The 15732-nt window shown below is 34.7% G+C and overlaps 1 protein-coding gene across 3 annotated transcripts in view; it reads right to left on the bottom strand.

The window, feature by feature from the left end:
- LOC106461781 (kinesin-like protein KIF16B) overlaps nucleotides 1-15732 on the bottom strand; it is a 123299-nt gene that overhangs the window by 12376 nt on the left and 95191 nt on the right. For 2 of the 3 annotated variants that reach the window (XM_013921634.2, XM_022388826.1), the window contains 4 exons: nucleotides 13927-14711; nucleotides 11591-11840; nucleotides 8699-8844; nucleotides 223-405 (listed from right to left, as the gene is read on the bottom strand). In XM_013921634.2, coding sequence (XP_013777088.1) covers nucleotides 223-405; nucleotides 8699-8844; nucleotides 11591-11840; nucleotides 13927-14711 — 1364 coding nt within the window. Of the gene's footprint in view, nucleotides 1-222; nucleotides 406-730; nucleotides 877-8698; nucleotides 8845-11590; nucleotides 11841-13926; nucleotides 14712-15732 lie in introns of those variants that run through there. The other variant, XM_022388827.1, reaches the window with a different exon arrangement.

Genomic DNA, 15732 nt, shown 5'->3' with positions numbered 1-15732 from the left:
AATAAAACCTTTTTTTTTAAATAATGAACACTTAGAACCCATCAATCTAGAAAGCTTGCTCATTTCACAATTTTTTTTACCCAAAATAAAAAACTGGGCTCATAAAAAATCTGTTACCACTAGCTTTTCACATAACATTCAAACCAAGCCAGTACTTTTAAAAAATGTGATTTATATATTCTTCTAGTTTATCTAAAGCTATTATTATACAATGCATTTTACCTGTTTATTTCTAATCTTTGCCTAAGGTGTTTCAGTTCCTTTTCATGATAATTTCTTATATCATTAAGTTCTCTTTCTCGATTACTTCGTTCCTGCAAGTGCTCTTCTTGAAGCAAATATTCTTTCCTAAGTTGCTCTTCAAAAAGTCGTCGTTGAACTTCTTGTTCCACAAGGATATTTATTCTATGAAAAAAATTACAGACCTTTAACAGTGACTAAATATAAATACACACAAGAAATTCCCTTTTACTTTACTCATGAAGTTCATGAGTGACAGCCCACCATAGACTGAAATTGATTGATATTTAGTACATATATATACATCACTGGGTAAATGACCAATATTCTTACTAAAACATCCCACCTATACAGTGAGTTTTATATAGCAACTCTAAACTAGTGCGGGTTTGAGGCAAAGCAACACCCATCACAGAGTGGGATTCTTATAGTGGTGAAGACTAGGGATACTGAAAAGAAAACATAGATGAAAGGAAGTGATAAGACTTACCCCGGTAAAAGGCAAATTGATGTGTGTAGAATCACCATGGGAGGAAGACAATATCTGCCAGAGGAAGATACAGGCAGATCATGCAGCTAATGTCTGATGAAGGCATTGGGTGTAGTCCACATTTCAGCCTGGACGATCTCCTCCAACTGATGGCGAAAGCAAGAAACCAAAGATGTGGTAATATGGTGAGAAGAAATGTCATGGAGATGGCAAACTTCTATGGATAAGTCCGAATAAGCCAGCCTAATGAGTTGATAAACCCAACCAGTTATTGTGACAGGGATTAGAACACAGAAAACTGAAGAGTTCCAGGGGATAAAAATCAGGAACTTGAACCCTGGAAGGAAACAGGACGTGCCACATAATACCATAAGAAGTGAACTGGACAAAAAAGCCAAATGGGATCAGAATGGGAATACCAGTAGGAGATGGAAGTTAAGGACAGCATGGGTCTGAGGTAGAAAGGACTGGTCAGGATATAGCATGACATAAGAGGAATGGTAGATGAAGCAGGTAACAAGAAAAGCAAAAATATTTGATTGACCATTTCCACAAGCAAGGAGGAGAAGGAAATAGGTCTTGAGGGAGAGATGGTAGATAGAACATGCAGACAAAGGTTGAAAGGGAGGATGGTAAAAGCATAAAGGACCACATTGGGATCCCAATCAGACAAATAAAAAGAAAATGGAGGAGTAAGACTCGAAAGGAGCAGAAAAAAGGAAGGAAGTGACAGGGGAAGACAAAAGCAGACAAAATCTGGAAAAACAGCAGGTGTTCGACAAGGCCACCCGATAGCTAGACATGATTGAAGTTGACAAGCCATTTTCAAACAATTAGGTGATGAATAGGGAAAAATGAGAAATGGATTGGTGGGGAGGACGTAAACCATGTGGAAGAGACCAAAGGTGCAAGATATACCATTGCTTGTGGTAAACAGGCATGGAAGAAGGTCTAATGAATTGGGAAAAAAAGATGCAACACATGTAATGTAGTCAGTCCCTGGGCTGAGACAACGGACCTGACCAAATCCATGTGTGAAGACAGTGTGGTGACATCTGGAAGAACATTGTCTGAGCTAGGTCGACAGATCAGGGACTGAGACAGAGGGAAAAGTAGGGGAGGTTGTACAAGTAAAGGTTGGAGCAGTGAGAACAATGATTGAGCTGGCCAAGATGGAGCCACCATTAGGACGAGACATGGAATGGTTTGAATAAAGGACAAAACTCTGAAGATGAGTCAAATAAGAGGGTAAGCATAAATATTAAGACCCCTCCAATCTTGACAGAATACAACCACCCTAAGAGTTAGTGGGTGAGGAACAGGAGACTAAAGGGAAGGAAGCTGGTGTTCCCGTGGGTAGCAAAGGCATAAATGAAGTATCCTCAGCTGAGAACACACTTGCCTAAAGACCTGTGGATCAAGGGACCACTCGGTGAGGAGATTCAGGGAGCCAGAAAAAATGCAAGCAAAGACCACAACATGATGACTGTGGGCTCAAAAAGGAGATCCAGGATCTGAAAGCACAGAGACATGGAATTGGTACCCCTTGGCTCTGTGAAATCAGTTACCACTATTGAGATATCAAAATGTACCATAACCCCCACCCTGTAGGAGAGGAAGGAAGTGGGATAATGCTCAATGGACCGCCAAAGGCTTGAGAATGGTGATATAGAGAGTAGACTCTGTGATCGACCAGAAACATGAAATCTCCCAGGAGGCAAGGTAAGAACCCCAACCCTCTAAAGATGAGTCTGTTAACAGATGTAAATGTGGAGGAGGTGGAGTAAGCAGCACCTCCTCTGTGGTCTGGTCTCTGTCTAACCACCAAGCCAGGGATCTGAGGAAAAGTACCACCCTATTTTGGAGTGCCCACCAAAGGGAACACATATAAACCCAATCCATTGGAAAAATAGCTTCCAAAGAAGCCCACATCCCCAAAGAGATAGAACATCTCAGGCTGCAAGAAATGTGGGGTGAGGGATGTGTGAGCTGCTTGCTCCAAACCTAAAGACATATAGGAGAAGGTTGAGCCCAACTGAGGTTGGAAAGAAGAAATCTCTCCAAATGAATGGGGTATTGGGAGGGGGTAAGAATGGACTTCCTCTCTATCATCAGGAATCCCACCCATGCTGCATCCTGTAGGAGCAGAGGAGTGTGGTCTTTGGACTGAGAATGGGAAGAGGCAAGCAGGAGCCAGTCATCCTTCATAGAGTGAAGATGTTGGGCAAGAGTTTGTGCCCCCTGACAAAACACTTAAAGAGCCAAGGTTAGTACAAATGGTAGGGTCCTGAACTGGAAAACATGACAGAGCCACAAATAACTATCAACAAAGTGGGCACTGTGGGGAAGAACTCCGAATTGTAGATTACAAGGAGAAAATAAGGTTTCTAGTATCATGAATGTAGGAAAGGAGCCAAAGCAAATACCAGTCTTACAAACAGGAAAGAAATGCACACGTAAGTGATGTAACAAAGCAAAGAAATTTAAGTCCTTCTCTGACAAATATTAGGATAATAAGGATGATGTGACACATGGTTATTAATGAGAAGAACAATGAATTAGATGTAACTAGTAGTAATAATATGTAACTTACAGAAATCTAAACATACCTGGTTAAAGAACTTATTAATAACAAACTAACAAAATTTGCTGAGTCTACAAAGTATATAATATTAACAAACAAACATGCAAAACGATTAAATTTAGCTAAAAAACAAAGTAATAATCAATTTTACATTTACAATTCACCTAAAGTAACTTAGATGACAAAGGACACATAAATATTTAACACTCCAAAGTCCGAGCACTGATGATATGAAATATTTAATTCTCCTGTTTGTAAATAAGAACAAAACCACACAAAGGTTGTCTGAGCCACACCTACCTTTGGTATATCAACCAGTTGTTAAGAGTACATGTTGAAAACTTACCACAGATCCCCTGGGAGAACTAGAATCAAGAGGAAGAAAGAAGGAAGAGAACAATTCTCCACCAAAGTGAATGACGCGATAGCTCAGCAACTGGTGGAAGGTGAAACTCCTGAAGAAGTGTAGAGCCCAAATTGTCTTATCATTGATTGTCTTCTTCCTCAAAAGCATTGTCACATTGAAAAGAAGAAGAAAACACCTGCTGAACATATGAATCTAGCTTCCTGCAAATTAAGGCCTGTACCTCCTTAGCAGGTAAAATCGAACCCGATACCTGGAAAGTCTTACCAGTACCTTTGTCGAATATAACGGATTCTTACTGTAGTTGATGCACTAGCGCAAATTCATACCAATATCTCTTATAATTCATTAACAAGAAATAAGTGCAAACACAGAAAAATAAAACTGCTGAAAAAAACTTGAAAAGGCAAAGAAGCACGTTCATAAATGGTAGACACATGTAAAAAAAATACGTCTAAACAATGCTGTGACAATCGAGAAAGTGAGGATTGAGCTGGAATAGCAGAAGGAGCTAGCTGCACTAGTATAGATGGTACAATACTATTGGTGGAGAGTAGTCACATGATATGTTCATTTTCAGACGTGGTGCAAACTGATGGGGTATAAAGACTGGTGCACTGATTGCAAAAATTCTTTTTAGCAATGCTTAGAGGGCAGACAATGATCGAGATAACTTTGTGTGAGGTATGCGTTTCTTAACAGAAATTACTTACAGGAATGAACATTATGCAGCAAGAAATAAATGCATGATCAGCAGCAAATAAAGCTTATTATACAGATGAGACTTTACCAAGCGAGTTTTGACTTTTCCAAGTCAGCAACACATCTTTTCTCCTCAAAGGTCTGGTAAACTGCATGCACAAAGCACCTTCTCTCTGACAAAGTAACACCTCATGGTGAAGTTAGGACATGACTCCAACTATATTTAGCATATTACATGTGAGAACTTAAAAAATTGGAAAGATGAAATATAAAATATAGGAGAGTAATGTATGTAGTATTTGCATTTTAGAACCCTCTTCTCCCTCAACTTATGCATGTCTTCAAGCCAATTTTAATAGCAATATTAAAAGTCAAATGATTTAGTCATAGTGTATGAAAATCACACATCTTCATCAGATTGGGTGCAGACATCACAAATTGGTATAGGACACACAACCAGTGGTGTTGTGCTTCTAGGCCAAAGGTGAAGGCTCGAAAAATTTCTCCAGCTCAATAGTTGGATTAAGACTAATTTCCAAAATGGTTTCCTTGATACTAGCAGAACAAAAGTTTGTTTTCAAACTTAAAGTGCAAGTATAAAAATAAATGTACACTCTTCACAAAAGTTGGAAGAAGAATTGATTTTGTAACTGCTATTCTGTGAGAAGCAATGATATCATCACTGGCCAACATATCCAGATACAGACCAAGTGTTCAGGTTTCAGTGTAAGGTGGTGATTAATCAAACCCACATTCCAACTTGGCACTGAAGTTTGCTATACTAGTGATGTCATAACCAAATGTAAAGATTCCACATATATGCTATCAAAACCAAAGTGTATTCTGCTGCAACTGTTTAAATGAATTTCTATACCTTACAAAAACGAAGCCCAACCACTTATACATTCACTGGCATATAATAGCTGCATGCTGATCTCCCTGCAGGAAAACTGCCTGGTTCTCAGGTATCATCAAAACTACACTCTAATGAGGGAGTGGCATAAGAAAATAAAACAAAAGATAATTACAATTACAACTTGATAACTGGCAGGCTACAACTGCACCACTGCAGCAGAAGCTGTAAAACAAATAGAGCATCATCGCACCATTGTCCAACTTGTCAACAACTAAAATCACTTTAAAAAGTCCAGAGATACAGCTTTTGAGTGGACTGTTCATTATTTTTCTTTTTTGTTTAACTTTATTACAATGTTTCGACCACTCCTACCACTCATGTGGGCATCATCAAGTAACTGTCATCTTAATGCACCATCTAACGTCACAATAAAGTTAAACAAAACATAAAAATAAACAATCCGCTCAAAAGCCGTGACTGGACTTTATATTTAAAGTGTATCGTGGATTTCCTCGCTTCACAAAATCTATAACTGCTGTTGACTACTCTCGACCCTAGAGTAACCTGTGCTCAAGTTGAATTTACTGCTTTCACATATGACGTGAGCGAGTAAAATGGAATGTTCAAAAAGAACTGAATTAAAAACCGCACCTTTTGTTAAACAACATAAAACAAAATGTGTTTCTCAAGCTTTAAATATTAAGATAAAGAAACTACTGCTTGACTCAACCTATTTTTGTTCACTGCACATTGCAAAAGACGAAGTTCACTTAGCTGAACCAACTTAGTTCTGTGCAGGAAAGATAGCTGCACAAATAGCAAAGTTTCTTGTTGTCTTGGACCCAAGTGTTTAAGTAATGTGATTTTATGAATATATATAAATATATATATATATCTGTGTGTACAACATATACACAGGAGTTTGGTAAATAGGAGATTTAAATATAGCAGGAAAACAGTTGCAATGTAGTGCTAGACATTAAGACCTTAGCATAGTCTGTTCTTTTCACCATGCTATGTCACAATCTATAGGCATATACTCTCAACACTACTAGCACAAAATAAGAGTAAACAAGTCATAATATAGAAAATTTTTCAAGAGGAAATGCAATAAATAAATACTGTTGCTCTATACTTCTAATAGAAATAACAATTAGTTCAAGATGTAACCACAGAAGTTTTGAAATGGTGTTATATCTTTTTTTTTTCTTCTCTTCATTAAACAGGTATGCCACAGGCTTCTTCTAGGGTCACTATCTTCAGTCAACTCGATCTTATAGTTACAAACAAACACAACTATGCAGACTTTCTATTTACTTCAAAGCATATTTTTTAGATGTATTTCATGTAAAATGCAGAACTGAGAGTTTTCTATGGAATAACATCTACACGTGTTGAAGTTACGTTCATCTCACCAAAAAAAGTCAATAAAAATAGTCGATAAATAAATTATGTGATTATGGCTGAGAATGTGGATGGAAACAAGCACACTATATACTCAAATTATATGATTGGTTTGAATTTCGTGCAAAGCTACACGAGGGATATCTGCACTGACCATCCCTAATTTAGCAGTGAAAGACTAGAGGGAAGGCAGCTAGTCATCACCATCCACCTCCAACTCTTGGGCTACTCTTTTACCAATTAATAGTGGGATTGACCATCACATTATAAATCTCCCATGGCTGAAAGGGTGAGAACGTTTGGTGGGATGGGGATTCGAACCCTTAACCCTCAGATTGGGATTCAAGTGCCCTAACCACCTGGTCATGCCAGGCCTAAATTATATGATAAAGGTAAAAAAAAGTGGACAGAAACACATGTGTGGTACATACTAAAATTATGTAAGGGCCAAGAAAATGGAATAAAACATGCATGATACATATTAAAATTACATGATAAAGGCCAAGAAAATGGAATAAAACATGCACGATACATATTAAAATTACGTGATAATGACCAAGAAAATGGATGGAAACATGCACAGTACATACAAAAATTATGTGACAAGGACCAAGAAAAAGGACTGAAACATGCACAGTACATACAAAAATTGTGATAAGGGCCATGGAAATGGACAAACATGCACAGTACATACAAAAATTGTGATAAGGGCCATGGAAATGGACAAATATGCACTGTACATACTAAAATTACATGATACAAGCAAAAAAAAAAAGGACAGAAACATGCACAGTACATAAAAAAATTATGTGATAAGAGCCAAGAAAATGGACAGAAACATGCACTGTACATACTAAAATTACATGATACAAGCCAAAAAACAGGACTGAAAACTGCATGGTACATACTATAATTATGCGATAATGGCCAATCAAAATGACGGAAACATGCACAGCACCTACTAAAATTACATGATAAGGGCCAATAAAAAGATGGAAACATGCACAGTACCTACTAAAATTACATGATAAGGGCCAAGAAAATGGATGGAAAATGCAAGGTATGTACTAAAATTACATGATATGAGCCAAGAAAATGGGTGGAAACATTCAAATCCAAATGATTTTCCTCAGTCAAAATACATTTAATCAATATTAAATATATAAGTACAGTGATTCATAAGTGATTCAAGGTATATCCATGATTGTCAACAGATTTCCATTCACTAACATTACATTCCAGGATCTCAAGCAATGTGTAAAATCATGTGTAAAGTATTTCTATCAACCAGTAATCCACATGTAACAAGGTAAGAGTGCCTTTAAACAACATCCTCAATAGTCTGTTGATTCCCAAATGGATTAAGAACAAATCTGAATAAAGCCTACAGAACTTAACCAAAAGGTAAAAATACCAGGAAAAAATATGCAAGTTGGAACAGAAACTCAGCTTCAGTCATTGACATGAATGTAAAAAATAATATGGCTGATAATGATTGAAAAGCTGAAGTAAGCAAAATCCATAAATAGCATGACTAACTCTGGTACAAGATAAAAAAAAATGAAAAAAGGGGCATTTATCATCAACAATCTTCACCTTACCAAACTAAAAACATTATAGGCTGCAAAATGTCATTATGAGTAACTGATATCACCTAGCAAAAGTCAACCAATGCTATAAAATAATGAAATGTAAAAATAGCATAAACGAGATCTGTTTGTTATTTTAATTTTGTGCAAAGCTACTTCAAGGCTATCCATGTTAGCTGTCCCTAATTTAGAAGAGACAGACTACAGGGAAGGCAGCTAGTCAACATCACCCACTGCTGCTAACTCTTTGGCTACTCTTGACCAACAATAAATGGGATTAACCTTCACATTATAATGTCCCTATGGTTGAAAAGGCAAGTATGTTTGATGATGAACTTTGAACCTATGACGTGCAAAATGTGAGACAAGCACCCAAACCACTAGGCCATAGAAGAGATTATTCTTATTTAGCAGCAATATCAAAAACATATATAGTGTCAGTGGTATATTAAGCATTATATTCATCTACCTTTCTTGATGCTCCAGTTCCTGCAAGTGAAATTTTTCTACTTCTATGTGGTCTAATTCATACTGTCTCTCCTGTTCAAAAGCTTTCTTCTTTTCTTCAAGATCTTGCTTAAGAGTTGTATACTCCATTTCCAAAATGTTAATTTCCTGGATAACACATACATGTACTTGTGATGACCAACTAATATTTAAAAAATTACAATAGGTATATTATACAGATATATCTGGAAAGATTGAAATATTGCATGATAAGGAGAACTACTTTGAAATACTTCATTTGTTACCGTATATACTCTATTTACTCTGATTATCTCTCTGACCACAGAATAAATAAATAACATTTTATGTCAATATCTAACTGTGCAGTACATAAATGTGGAAATATTTCTACCAACATTTGCAAAACAGTAACTTGGATACCACAGTTATACAGTTAAGAAGTATGTGGAGAAGATGATCACTAAACCAGTAAAAGGAACTCTGGTATTTTAAATTAGGTTTATTTTCCTGCCATCTGGGGACAGATTTTCACTATTTCCTTAAATATGGAACAGCTGGAAACTCACACACTGAAACCAAAGATACAGGGTGAAATATAAATTCAAGTTTGCTTTGTATGTTATAAAATATTACTATACGCATATGGATTTAGTTACTAGCTAGAATCAAGCAATTAGTGCTAAATGAAACTGTCACCAGTTAACTAACCAGACTAGTGTGCACCTTTCAGATGTAAAGCATACACCTGCATGTTAAATTTTGAAATAATCTAAGGAAGAAATATAATTGTAACTCTATACCTAAAAATGTTTACTAAAAAATATTTGATATTTTATCATTATATAACATTTATTTAGCACAATTCACAATGTAAAATGAAAAAACAAGTTCCAACTTTCATCTCTACATGGCTCCAAGGAATCTCTCCTGTATTAAATGCATTTATTTATTTATTTATTCTTTTAGAATTTTTCTGCTTATACCTAAGTATAGGTTTATATTTGCTAAGAAACTATAATCCCTGGAAAATATAATGGTTTATGTCTTATTTTTCACATAATTTCTGTCCTTTATTATTGATTATATTACTACAACCCCTTTTTGCTACCCTTTTATGATGTTTGAATGATTACAAATGAATTTCAGCTTTGAAAATAACTACAGCCAATCACTAAATTTCTATTTTTAGTTTCTTTTGACCTTTTTGTTTTTCTTCTAAATTATGTATATTTGAAAGCTACAGGAATTTTATTTTATGATAATAAATCAGATAACCTTAGTTAGGTATAGCAAGTACAGTTAGCAATGATAAACTATTCAGATGACTCAAATTCTTTTTACTGAATGTTATCTAAACTTAATAGTTTATTATATTCAAACAATACATAAACAAATAAAACAACTTATTTCTTGAAAACAAACTATATTTATATGATATAAAATTATATTCTCTATGAATACTATTGAAAACCTCACAATATCTAATCTAAGAAAGGTAACAGTCATGCCCTTTTGAAAGGTGAGGCTCTAGATTGCTCATAAATTTTGGAACTTTTTTATAAATTTTTTTTAAAGCAGAAACTAAATACTATTTAAAAAGTTTGTACCAAGTTGCATATAATTGGGTTAAGTATTTCTACTTTTAGAAGGGTAACATCCAAAAAAAGATAACTGAAGATGAGAGATTTCACTAGCCAAAGAAAGGCAAAGGAAAACCAAATTTTACAGGAGTTCCTATAAATAAATAAAACCACAACACACACGTTTGAGGAAAAATCATTACTATACTGTGTGCATTATCCAAACAAAAAGAATATGGAGTTGACTTTTCTGTATCCTCAATCTTAAGACGAACAGGAAAGAAAACTCTCAAAATATTTAATAACTATACTAACAGAAGGCATATTTTATCAAGAACACACCAAATAATCTTGATTACGAGACACAAGCACAGAAAACAGTCCTATAATAGCATGTCTGTCACTGGACGAGTTAATAACTGACAAACCTTACAAATCACAAGTCAAGGGAACAGTACATGAATACTGTGGGTGTTTCCAGATACTCATACTTATACAACAATTACAGTCTTCAAGTCAAGGGAAAGTGCAACAATATTCTGTGTTACCAGATTCTCAATACTTAAACAATATTTACAAGCTTAAAGACAAGGGAAAGTACAACAATATTCTGTGTTACCAGATACTCATATTTAAACAACAATTACAGGCTTCAAGTCACGAGAAAATGCAGGAATATTCTGGGTGTCTCCAGATGTAAATTTACTTAAAGAAAATATATTGTACATCAATAACTTTAAAGTGGTGAAACTAAATGCAAATATTCTACGTAACATGATTTATATACTAATAGTCTGGATACCTTATTATGCACCAGCATTAACCTCTTTTTTTCTATGAAAAGATGAGCTACATGAAAGATGAATGAAACAAAGTTATTTAAATGTAGGCAGGACTGAAGAGAAAAAAGTGACAACAAATGTTTTGGAATTACATTTATTCATTTCAAAACTTTAAAAGTTTTTAGAATAACTCACCAATTTGCTAAATCCAAAAAACAACAACAAAACAACCACTGATGAAGAGAACTAATTCATACTTTCATTAAATATTTTAACTACTAATAGGACTTCCTCAGGTGTGTAAAAAGTCCCTGACAACAAGTTAAAATGCTTGAAGAACATAGATAATACTTAACTGTTCAATTAGATCTATATTCCTCTATAATATGTAAAATACTTGTAAGAGTTCACAATGAGAGGATTAATTGTGATCAGATGCTTTTACTACAAGATGTTTCCTTCTCTCTGATGAATAAAATCCTTTAAATAAGCTACACTAATAATTGTGTTAATGTCAAAAATATAAATTACCATTAATTTTCTCTCTAATTCTTCTGAGGTTCCATCATGACTTCTAAGTTTTTCTATTGAATCGTGTTTACTATCTATAAGTAAACTACAATTAGGAGTTTGCTCTTCAAAAAATTCTCTTCTTACTGTTGCATACACTCCACAACTGTTTTCTTCATCTATCTGATTAATCAGCGCCTCATTGACAGATGACTGTGAGGAATTTTGAGATGCAATCTGGGACTGCAGAGACAATTCAATCTCTTTCAACCTTTAAAAAATTTACATATTTTATTATTCTAGAATCTTGTTTCAGAACAAAACAAGAACACAATACAATATCACTTTATAACATTAAACACAATACAATACTGTTACAACAGCAGAAGTCGTGTGACGCTGGGAACATCCGTGCTGGAGTTTCTAGAATTATCGGAGAACCCTGTGATTGTCCGAGTGTTTGCTAGACGCCCTCTTTTTTAGTATATAAGCCTGGCAAAGAAAGCCAGTGACATAGATAGATAGATTAAAAGAGATGGATAACTGAGTCAAGCGAACAGTACGCACCGTAAGTAAAGTGTGTGAATCGCTGTGATTTATAGCGTGTGTTATAAAGGTTAAGTTTAGAGTGACTGTGGAAATTCTGTGTATTACAAAGTTGTATCGAGAAAGAATAAACTAGTTTTAATTAAGAAAGGACTTGTATCGCTGAACTTCCTCGAAAGATTTTGTACTGGAAATTAACAAATGAGCAGAGACGTAACAATACTGTCATGCTATAAAATCAAACTATGATTTTTCATATTCCTGGTTTAGAGAAATAATGATGACACAGATAAACCACCCCTGCATGATGAGAGGTTTGAAGATTTGGATGGATAGAATGTTACTGTTAGAACAAGTGCAGAAGAGAAAAAACAAGTTTCGTGAATAAAATTAAACATTTCTTTTACATTGTAAGATCATTTTACTTGTCCTTTGGTTCAAAATGGTAAAATTAAAATATGGGAATGCATAGCTGGCATGTAAAATAAAGAACAAACATGAAAACACAGCACATATCTTGGTTCTTTCAAAACACAAGTTAATCTTCTATCTGAAAGCAGCAAAACTATTCACATGATCCACATTCTCTTTGTAGCTGTCCAATTATAAACAACAAGAATCTAGAAATATGTTTGCTCCATTTGAAAGTCATAGAACGGTCCTCCAGAACACATGAACCAGTGGATAGCTTCCTTGACGAAATCATGCTATAGAAAGTGACATCTAAGGCTGAATTTAGTACATGAGCATCCAGATTTAATAATTTACAAAGCAGAACACAGACAAATTACATCATTTTGTAGATATGAAAAGCATACAATAAGAGAGTCAGATAAGCAGTATTTGCCTCCCAGAATTAAATAATAATTATTTTATAAAAACAACTAATTTTTTAAGTGACACTCAGCACTGTACTAGATCCTTCCATCCCACTTCTACCCATATTCTGTCATAAACACAATATAACTAATTATATAACCTCTACTAAATCATGCCTTTTGGTTTGCCTAATCTAACTTCACTACTGTTTGTACTGGGAAATGGGGGCTATACTTATTTACTTTCACAGCAATGAGGGCATGCTAACTATCACGATATCAACAAACACTTTATAGTATTGCCTGAAAAAACTGTCATTGGTCCCATCTGAGTCTAATCACGTGAACTGATTGAACTGAGAGAAAGAAGAAAAACAAAATGGCATGAAATTAGTAACATGTTGTACAACAGCAGTGCTTCATTACTGAAAAAACAAGAAGTGCTGAATCTGCCATTAAAATCCTACAAACAGAGTTTGATTTCAAACTCAATGAACACAAAAATAGTTCTGGAGTTCCAAGAGTCCAGAACTGTTCAAGATTCAAGTTCAATTTAGCACATCCCTATGCATAAATAAAATGGAAGAAAATACTAGGCACCACAATGAAATTTTTATTCGCCATGGTGACCTGGCACCCAGGATTTGTCAAGGCCTATGCTAAATTATGTTATGCTTATCTTTAGTAAAGTATTTTATGTAACTTATTCAACCTCAACTTTTAAAGAAACATTAGCTAATTTAGTGGGTTAATAAGATGGGAAACAACTGTAGTCAATATAATGAAAAAGTAAACTCAGAATAACTCACTTAAATGAAACTAAAAAGTTAGGTCAGTAAACATCATATCCATGTTGTATTCGTGTGACCATGAGTATTAGTATTTCTATGAGAAACACTATAAAAATATTTTGAATTTTAAGGGTAATATGCAAAAACAAATACAGAGATGAAGTTCACTTGAAGATAAGAACACTGATACTGAGATTACTACCTTGCTTTTGAATTTTCAATGTCTTCCAGTGTTTCTCTTTCCTTCCTTTCCAAATCTTCTTCTTTATTCTCAAGTTTCTGTACTAATTGGATTTTTTCTTTTATTTCTTCTTGTTCCCTCTGTTGAACAGTCTCTACGAGATCTTTTTTCCTATTGAATTTTATCTCTTCTTTCCTTGTATTTTTAAATGCTTTTTTGTGCTGTTCCACTAATTCACTCAACTTCTTCGTAAGTGAACAAATTTTATTCTCAAGTTCTCTTTGCTCAAAATACTTTGAAAAAGCTAGTTCCTTCACTTCAGAACTTGATGGAATTTCATCCAAAAGCTTTTGTTTGTTACTTTTTAAGAATTCAAGCTCTGTGCTAAACATGTCTTTAATCAAAGCCTCACGGGATAAAATCTTACTTAGTTCTTTACAGATATTATTTCTTTCTTCTTCTAAATTAGAAAGTTTTTGAGTGTATTGAAAATCAGTTTCAAGATCAGTTGGGTCCACGCCTTTTGCTCTTTGCTGTATATCCATTACTTTCAAAGAGACAGTACGTCTCATATCTTCCAGACATTCCTTCTCCATTGCAACCTGTTGGTGAAAATCATGCAGTTTCAAGTTAATATATTTTTCATGATCAGCTATTACTTTCTCCACTTTATTCTTGTACTTATTAAACGAGGTTTCTTTCTTCTTGTTTTGAGGTGATGAACTGGTGATTGTCTTGGCTTCTGCATCTTCTATAATCTCCATCTCACACTGAAGAAGCTTCAGTTGTTTAGCCTGAAGTTCAGCCTGTAACAGAAAGACTGTTATTTTATCAAATTGTCTAACTACACTTCATACTAGCTGGAGGGTTTGGTGAATTCTTAAAGCCTAAAACTCAAATTGCAACAAATCACTTATTCTGTTTAATATCACTGTAAAATTCTGACTTAATTATAATGTGGCTTGATATAGAGAAATCCAATAAAATAACTTTCAGCACTATGTCTGCAAAAAACTAATGATTTTAACTAGGGATGCACAGGTACCCAACCAAATATTTGGCCCCGGACAGATATTGGGCTACCCGGTAATAATTGGCTCTGTCTCTAAGCTTTGTGGAAACTAACGTGGTACTGAAACTTACAGTCAATAATTGGTTTAGTTATAAAAAAACGTGTTCCAAACAACAAAAACTGAATGCTAGCTGAAAGTCGGGAATTCAGAGAACAAAAGGGGTTAATAACAGGCATGGCTTGAGAAGTGAATTTCTGGGGAAGGTGAGGGTTTTGAAAACAATAGGGGTTAGAGTTTGAGAAGTTGGGGCTAGGCATTGAAAGTTGAAAGTAAAACTTCAATGTTCTGTTGGTAATTATTCGGTTAAATGTAATAAACATCAATTTTGATTTTGTTTCCAATTTTTTTGTATGTTGTTTTTTTGGGGGGAGGGCAAGGGGAGAACCCGATCCCGGTTGACACCCAGCCCCGGCCGAAGCTTAGTGACCGGGTACCCAGACCCAGTGTTCGGTCAAATTTTATTAACTGTGCATCTCTAATTTTAACTAAACTTAAGGGAAAGTAAGCTGTAAAATATTCTAACATGGAACAAGTGCATTGTATAAGTAACTTAAAATACTAAGCAAACTAAGCTGGAACAGTGGAATTGAAGAGCTCAATGTTAAAAGAATTCAGATGGTAATTTTATGAACTTTAAAACATTCATTACGTATTAAGTGTTACAGACTTGTGTATTGTTTTAAAATGCCTTGCTTAAAGTAATATAATATTAGCATGAATTTATAACCCATAGAAAAATACTTTTGTATAAATA

Source organism: Limulus polyphemus, unplaced genomic scaffold (genome assembly GCF_000517525.1).
Source record: "Limulus polyphemus unplaced genomic scaffold, Limulus_polyphemus-2.1.2 Scaffold1030, whole genome shotgun sequence".
NCBI lineage: Eukaryota > Metazoa > Arthropoda > Merostomata > Xiphosura > Limulidae > Limulus > Limulus polyphemus.
Note: the sequence above shows the minus strand (reverse complement) of the source record. Positions and strands in the feature narration are given on the sequence as shown.